At 46.8% G+C, this 8,486-nt stretch overlaps 2 protein-coding genes across 4 annotated transcripts in view; one reads left to right on the plus strand and one right to left on the minus strand.

Moving 5' to 3' along the window:
- LOC114067673 (gastrokine-2-like) overlaps nucleotides 1-5,143 on the plus strand; it is an 8,460-nt gene extending 3,317 nt beyond the window's left edge. The window contains exon 6 of the mRNA XM_027903263.1: nucleotides 5,025-5,143. Coding sequence (XP_027759064.1) covers nucleotides 5,025-5,143 — 119 coding nt within the window. The remainder of the gene's footprint in view (nucleotides 1-5,024) is intronic.
- Nucleotides 4,582-8,486, minus strand: part of FLI1 (Fli-1 proto-oncogene, ETS transcription factor) — a 95,001-nt gene continuing 91,096 nt past the window's right edge. For all 3 annotated transcript variants that reach the window (XM_027903265.1, XM_027903264.1, XM_027903266.1), the window contains 2 exons: nucleotides 6,995-7,042; nucleotides 4,582-6,018 (listed from right to left, as the gene is read on the minus strand). In XM_027903265.1, the coding sequence (XP_027759066.1) occupies nucleotides 5,489-6,018; nucleotides 6,995-7,042 (578 nt within the window). In that variant the 3' untranslated portion in view covers nucleotides 4,582-5,488. The remainder of the gene's footprint in view (nucleotides 6,019-6,994; nucleotides 7,043-8,486) is intronic.

Genomic DNA, 8,486 nt, shown 5'->3' on the forward strand with positions numbered 1-8,486 from the left:
TGGAAAGGAAGAAGCAGCTCTTGTGGTGAAACCAAATTGCAGAGCCCCTGGTGTTCATCCTCCTGTAGCAACTGCAGCTTGGAATAAAAAGAGCTGAATTTTTCCTAGGATCTCTAACTCTCTTCTGATACAACAGAAGAATCTGAGCTTTATGCACAAGGGTTTCTACCTCTGGAGATGAAAGATTCATAACACACAAGCTAAATTAAGTGTTGTTGCTCCTCACATGGCCTTAACCAGAGGTCTCAATCCTTTTCCAACATGACAGAAAAGTCTGAGCTTCATTTGCAACGAGTTCTGCTTTCACAGATGAAAATTGTCACGTGTGTGTTATGCTGGGTATTGTACACAAATATACAAATAGGGTCTTTGGAGTGAATTTGTAAACCCCAACCCCTCCACGTGCCTCCAGATTGCAGCTCTAATTAACACCAACTGCAGCAACGCTCGGTTTGATGTGGGAGGCTTTGTCAGGCTGAAATCACAAACTAATTTCACTGAAGTTATTAAAAATACTGGATCAGCACAGCAGAGCAGCCTGTAAAAACTCTGTTGTTGTAATAGGATAATAAAGTGAAGCTGGGTCCCTTAACCCAGAGTTTACAGATTGGTGGCTCTTTCCTTGTGACAGAGAGGTGGGAAACAGCAGCTGCTTCATCCCTGCTTTTAGTGCAGAGCTTCAGGCACAGCCATTTACTGTCGTGGATGTGTGTGAAATGCTGCTGGGCAGGTCCAGCTTCCCATTAAATATTTGCACCAGCAGAAGTTATGGCACATTTCCCCCATAATTAATGTCTCATTAGGGCTGGATTGCACTTGTTGGGCACTAGGATGAGAAATGGCTTTCTCTTTGCTAAGGGGAAGTCTCAGCAGAGGGAAATCCCTCTCCATTGGGAGAGTATTGGGGACCTGCAGTTGTTTGGAAATTCATGCTTGGGGTTGAAATACAATTTTTAGGTGTATAAAGCAGGAGGCCACTTGTGTGTAAAGGGGGTGGGTTCTTTGGAGTGGGAAAGGGAAAGGGAAAGGGAAAGGGAAAGGGAAAGGGAAAGGGAAAGGGAAAGGGAAAGGGAAAGGAATGGAATAGAATAGAATAGAATAGAATAGAATAGAATAGAATAGAATAGAATAGAATAGAATAGAATAGAATAGAATAGAATAGAATAGAATAGAATAGAATAGAATAGAATAGATGGGACTGATCTCAGGTGCCTGACTTTAGAAGGATTTACCATCTCCTAGTTTAGAGCATCTACCAAGTGCTTAAGTTGGGAGCTCCATCCTCCAGACTCTCAGCAGAGGGGATAAAACCTTCTTCAAAATACAGTTCACAGCAGGTTCTAAACCTGCTGGCTGTAACCAAGCAGTAGAAGTGCCCTCTTGTTGTCCCTTTCCTGCTCCATACACTGAGGCTGGTACATCTCAAAGAGAGGGAACCAGCACACAGATCCCAGCTAAGATGTACAAACTGCAGGATCTATTTATAGAAGGTGGAATGTCAAAATTATTGTGGTTTGGCACGTTTGAGCCAGATCCCATTCAGTGCTTGAGCTTGGGGATAGGACAGAGATGCTGGAGAATACCAGATCACTGGGAATTACCAGCCAAATCGCCCCTGATTGCAGTGGGAGCTGGCTTTCCTGGTGAGCTCTGAATCCTGAACTTCGACAGCAGAGAAGATTTTCTGCTGTCCCTGTTGACTCACAGCTCACAAACATGTGATCCCAACCATCTGTTTGGTAAACTTTCTGATTTAAGCTCGAAATACTTGAATTCCATCTGCCTCGTCCCTCTGGGAAAAGCAAAAAAGGAGCTTTAGTGCTGTCCAGTTCCTTGTTTTGTTTTCTCTCAGTGTGCCCCAGGAACTTGGGGTGGCAGGGGAGATCCCCCAGGAACCTCCTGGCAGGCAAAGTCAGGCTGATTTTGGGGGGTACAAATGGCCTGTTCCAATCTCTGTGTTGTTACTTGGTTTTGAGGGATGTAAGCTATCAAGATTTATGGAAATGCTATGAAAGGTGCCTGGGAAGGACCCCAATGGCCTGAGGTTGTCTGGCACCGTGGTGTGAGATCTCTAGGGCAGCACAGCCTGCAGTGGGAGGCAGAATTTGTCTGAAGCTAAATATTAGCAAATACTAACAAACATTAATATCTAAAGCTAAATATTAGCAAAAACTAGCAAAGATTGATATCAGACAGTACCCTGAAGAGAAGGTGAAGGAGACAGAGGGGACATGAGCTGTAATGCTGCTGTTCCCCTTCTGTCAGTCTGGGCTCCTTTAAGATGTTGGGCAGCCAGAAAAAGATACTTCTCAAATTGTTTGTTCTTTTCAACCTTCTTTTTCATCAAGGTTCCCACTGGCCAAATTTTCCTATCAGGGCCATCTTTGCACTCTGATGACCTCCAGACTCTGCCTTCAGACATTTTTGTGCAATCTCATCTCCTGATTTTCCTATTACTGGCAGGAGCATTAAAATAACCCACTGGTGATGGGCAGCCAGAATTCATCCCGAGAGTGCTGAGGTGAAAAACAATGGAGATAAGCACCAAACCACTCGCTCTTAGGGCTGAACTGAGCAACAAACGGGCTGGAATGCACAGAGGGAGCAGCTCTGTGCTGGTTGGAGCTGCTCTTTTTCCGAGTTAATCACGTCATTGCTCAGCAACAAAGGGCTGCTGGAGGAAGGAAACATCATGCTTGTGCAGCCCCAGGTTCCTGAGGGTTTATCAAACCTGCAGCGAGATCCTGATATCTCTCAGGACCACCGTGTGTCTGCAGGAAGTGCCTGGGCCTGACCTTTATCCACCACCAGAAGATTCCTCGGCGGGGCTTTGTTTTCGCAGCCTCCACCTCAGGGGCGCTTTGGCTCTCCCCGGGGCTTGGGATTTGGTGGGAAACACGAGCAGGGGGCAGGATGGTCCCACAGAGACGTTCTTGGAGGAGCCTGGAGCACCCAGCATGTCCTGGCACTGGGATCCCACCCCTGGCACAGGGGAACGGGGGCTGCTCCTCGTGCCAAACACTTCCCTGAGCCTGGGCTGCTCCTCCACCTTCTCTCCCCGTGGGTAAAAGCTGGGATTTAGACACCTCAACAAGGAAATCAGGTCTAATCCACACTGGCCCCACAGATACAGGTCTTCTGGAATAAGTGATCAACACTTCTACTATAAATACTGTAACTAATGCTATAATAATGTACAACTAATATTATAAATATACTTTTTAGTGAGAAGGATTACTTTGTTTCCTTTTTTATCTAAATTCAATATCAAGTTCATGATGCTTCACCTGTGGGCATCAGAGGGGAGGGAGAGAGTGGGACAATGTGATGACTTAGAGAAGAAAACCACCATTTATTTTGTCACTTTGTTGTTTTGGTTTTTTTTTACATCATCTTTTTCATACAACTGTTTCATTGTAACATTAGTACATTTTTTAAAAAAAAAAACACCAAGATAGCTTGCAAAATTATATATATTTTAATATCCAAAAAAGTACATTGCATATATATAGTAGCAAAAGCCCCATTTCCATGGGTAATTTCTTCAAATACTTCAATTTTGCGATTATTGCAGTAATGTTGCTTATAAACACCCCGAGAGCACTAAGACCTAAAGGGATTAGCTTGATCTTCTTTTTCCACTCTGTTAAATAATGGCATCAGTGCTTCTGTTTAAAGTTCTGAGCAGACTCCAGAGCTCTGGGTTCACACTCTCCTGCAATCAGATGCACATGGACCAGACCTTGCCCCCACGCAGAGCCCCAGAGGTTGTGTCTAGACTAGATTAGATAGTTGTGATCCTGTTAATTGGTTGCCAGTTAATACAAGTCATTTAATGGGTTCTACATGTAAATCTCCCCCCCCGCCCCCCTCCCCCAGACATCTGTTCTAAACCCCAAATATTTGTGGTTCGCCCTCTGTTTATGGCACCAAACCATCAAATTACCATGTGCAAAACTGGAGATGGCTGACAACGTGGGAATGTTCCAAATGCCAAGGAAAACCCCCCACAGGAGGCATCAAAGAGAGAGGTGGTTGATAATGTTATCCATGAAGTGGTTAAGGTCTCCCCAAAGTTAAAGGTTTTGGCGAAAAACAATCACAAAATATTTAAATAGTTGCTTTAAAACATTGTGCATGTTTTCAATCAGCTTCAATGCAAACATGTGAGCGAAGTGGAGTTAATTTGCAGACAACTACAACAGATTAATACAAGAAAATACTCTACTCTAGACCAACCCAGGGCGATCTGGAAGGTTTCTGGCAACTTTGGGGTCAATTACGGATCCAATTGCAGGACCAAGGCTATCTCCAACAGATACATTACTCGTGTCGTATTTTTTATTTCTTTTTTTTTTTTAGCAAAAAGTACAAAGTTACAGCCCAAATGTACAGATTGAAAAGATGTACAAATTACATTAGGAAAAAAAAAAAAAAAAAAAAAAAAAAAAAAAAAAAAAAAAAAAAAAAAAAACAAAAAATAAACAGAGCTGGTAGTAAAAAAAACCCAAAAACAAAAAAACAAACAAACCTGCATTTGTGACCGAGGTCAACTCGTTTTTATTTACTCTTTCTTTTTTAAAAACTGTGAGATATAGGGAAAAATAACTCTGCATAATTTATACAGTAATTCGCCTTGCTTTGTTGACCCTTGGGATGACGGTCTGACAAACGCACAGCGTTCGCGAATCGCTACATCGAGAGGCCCCTCGGGCTCTGGCACTGCCCAGGGACCTGCTGTCATTTATTTCACTTCATTCTGCTTTCAAGGAGTGCCTGTGCTCGACACTACGCCACGTTTTGTTCTGGTTTCTGGTGTTTCTGGAGTTGAGGCACAGTCTAATGGAGTTGTACACTCAAGAAAAGTTCCTTCAATGCCCTTTACTTCTTAAAATATACACGTACATATATATATATGAATATATATATATATATATATATTTAATTTCCAGTTGGGTGAAAAAAAAACAAAAAAAATCCTTCATCTGCCTTAAAGCTAAGATTCCAGTTGTGGTCCCCTGCAGCCCAATGTCCTCCACTTAATGGTCAGATTGCCTACGTGCTCCACAGTGAGAGAAAACCCCAGGTGGTCATCCTTTCCTACGACCCACCGGTGGATCTGTGTCTTGTCGAGAGCCTTTGAATCCTTGAACATTTCTCTAAGAATCGTTCCAGGTTACGGGTGAACAATCTTCATCGCCACTTCCTACAGAGGACACAAGCATCAAACCCCAAGGAAACGCAGAGTACTGGCCCACAGACGCATCTCTCCATCTCTCCATCTCTCTCAGTTCAAGACACAAGAGGCAAAGTTACAAAAGTAAAAGGTTTGGTCCAGCAATAACCAATATCCAGTTTTAATTCTTCCCCGCAAAGGCCACAATTATCCATTCGGGGTCTCCCCCCCAAAAAAAAAACCCCATAAAAATCCCAGAAGTAAAGAAAAAGTCCAGCCAGACTCCTGAAGGCCCCGTGGAGCTAAAAGCACTTAGTAATAGCTGCCCAAGTGAGGCGTTACGTGGGCGTTGGGGTGGCGGGGCACGTTGGGGTTGGGGTAAATGCTTCCTGCAGGGGAGGTCCAGTAGGGGGAGGCCGCTCCGAAGAAGCTGGATGACGTGACAGGCATGGAGGAAGGGTGGGGGGGCACAAAGTTCACCTTCTGCTGGTGGGCGTGGTACGACGGCATGTAGGAGAGATCCGACGGGTACTTGTACATGGACGACTCGGTGGGGTGAGGCTGGAGGGCCTGGGCGATGCCGTGAAAGTCAAATTTGTAGGCATACCTCTTGCCGTGCACCTTGGTCATAATGTTCTTGTCGTAGTAGTAGCGCAGGGCCCGGCTCAGCTTGTCGTAGTTCATGTTGGGCTTGCTCTTGCGCTCGCCCCAGCGCCGCGCCACCTCGTCGGGGTCCGTCATCTTGAACTCCCCGTTGGTGCCCTCCCACGTGATGCAGCTGGCGTTGGAGCTGTCCGACAGCAGCTCCAGGAGGAACTGCCACAGCTGGATCTGCCCGCTGCCTGCGACACACAGCCAGGGGAGGAAGGGATATGACACGCTGCTTCCTGCCCCCCCCCAGGCGCGCACAAAGGCAGGAAACAGAAGGGCTATCTCGATCTTTGCTGGGAACGGCTCCTCCGGGCCCTTGGAAGGGCCAGCGTAGGGAATGGATAAACTGTTCCCAGCAAACAAGCTAGCCAACCCTTTGTTCTGCTCCTGGGTTTGGGGTCAGATTAGATTTCATAATGGGCCGCCTTTGGCCTTAAAATCTTCGGGGCTATTCATAAACAGGGTTTTTCCTGAGCACGCTGTGCTGCGGAGCTTTTCGCTGACTGGTTAACAGGGGCATGTCAGCTCGGCACTGCTCACTGTTTGCCGTGATGTTGTTCTGGATACCTCCAGTTTTCTTTCCAGCTGGTGACCTGAGTTACACAAGATCATTTCTTCCCCAGAGAAGACGTCCCCTGGTTTTACTCGCTCTGGTTATGCGAGTTAAAGAGCGTTTTGAGGATGTTTTCTTACAAACATTCCTTGTGTTTCAGTTTGGTCAGTTCAAGCAAGATTTACCCCAAACTCAAGGATTATTTCCTGCCCATAACATGCTAGGGACAGTTATTTTACAGAGAATTTCAGAGATATTTTGTGCCTTCACTCATTTCATCCACAGCAGACAGTGAAAAATTACCCTGTACTGCCAATCTGAGAGACCAGCACTTAAGTCCCCTATAGAACTCTCTTTAAGGAATGCTGGGTTTGGATAAGAACAGTGCAGTAGGGTGATTTTGTCCTGACACAGATGATGTTGCACCACTTTCCTCACTTTTCTGTAAGGATTTTTGCAAAAAACCCCTATGAAGGCACAGCTACTGAGCTCGGTGGCTCTCACAGCTCACCCCAACTAGAGGGACAGCAGCTGCTCATTCATCCTGGAGCAGCAGGTCAGCAGGAAATGTGTCCCCTTTGATGAGGAGGGTCTGAAAGGTAAAATGAACTCACCTGGATTGGCAAGACGGCTACTGGTGGGCCCCAGGACTTGATAGGGATCTAAAAAAACACCCAGCAAACTTACTTTAAAACAGGTTTCATCAAAAAGAAACAACAGTTCATTATGTTTATTCCAGAAACCAAATTTTCATTTTCTTTCTTGACTCTTTCAGGGCCTGGAACAGACCCCACGTGCTCCTTCCTTCTTGCTTGCTTTCTTTCTTAGCAAACAAACACCAGCTATTTCTGGAATCCAAAATGGTACAGTGTTTGTGGTACTTCCCTCAGCCTCCCCTGCCTTCCCAGTCTGTAATCCCTTTGGACATACCCTACGCTGATGTGTCAATTAGAAAACATGACACGTGGGAAAAAACCTCAGTGGGATAGTAGAAAATAACAAATCAGGATTAAATCCGTTTCTCCCAATAAAAAAAGCTGGGCAGCAGATGAGATTCTCGGATTCACTTGCTGGCAGCTGAGCTTGCTGCCCTCTGAGGTCCATGGAACATCCCCCCCAACTCTCCCTTTCTGAAGCAAACAGAGCATTAGACAAATGGGAGTACCAGGAGTTTGTCACTGGCTCCAACGAGGCTGAGTGTTTCTTGAAAACCCCACAAAGTATTTATTAGGAGTGAATTCCTTCCCTTTTTGTGGGGCCTCCTCAGCCTTAATCTCTACACTTCTCCTTTGCCTCTCTCTGGTTTTGGTGATTTGGATCTGCAGCATTTGCTGGTGGATTGAATCGATGCCAAAAGAACCAACCCCCTGAAATAAAACAGGGGGATAGAAAGCAGCTGTGCAGAGCAGGGGAGGTGGTGTTTAGCCTTTCAAAGGCCCCTGGGGGGAGCAGCAGGAAACTCCAGTGCTTGCTGCCCAGCAGGGTCTGCTGATCTCCTTTGGTTTGGGATGGTTTGGGGCTGGGAAAGCCCCGGTGGTTCCGCCTGGAGGCACTTCCATGGACACGGCTGTGCCTGAGGTGAGGAGGGAATGGGCTGGCACAGCCCCACCCCTGCTCCACAGCCTGGGGGTGAGCCCTGGGATGGCACAGGGGTGTTCCTTTGGCATGGGGAAGGACAGAGCAGCAAACCAGGAACCCTTTGGAACAGTCGCTGTCCCTGCTGAGTCACTGCCTTGAGACCTCCCTGTGAGGCTCTGCCAGCTGGTCACAGTCACAGAATATCCTGTGTTGGAAGGGCCCCACAAGGACCATCTAGTCCAACACTCAACCCTGCACCCCAAGAGTCACCCCCTGTGCCCCAGAGGATCATCCAAAGCCTCCTGCAGCTCTGGCAGCCTTGGGGCTGTGCCCACTGCCCTGGGGAGCCTGTTCAGTGCCAACCACCCTCTGGGGGAAGAACCTTTCCCTGAGATCCACCCTGAGCCTGCCCTGACACAGCTCCAGCCATTCCCTGGGGGCTGTCCCTGCTCCCCCCAGAGCAGAGCTCAGTCCTGCCCCTCCTCTGCCCCTGCCCAGGCAGTTGGAACTGCAGGGAGGTCTCCCCTC

The sequence above is a fragment of the Empidonax traillii genome, unplaced genomic scaffold (genome assembly GCF_003031625.1).
Source record: "Empidonax traillii isolate 1590-97213 ecotype Southwest subspecies unplaced genomic scaffold, ASM303162v1 scaffold954:size226960, whole genome shotgun sequence".
NCBI classification, from domain to species: domain Eukaryota; kingdom Metazoa; phylum Chordata; class Aves; order Passeriformes; family Tyrannidae; genus Empidonax; species Empidonax traillii.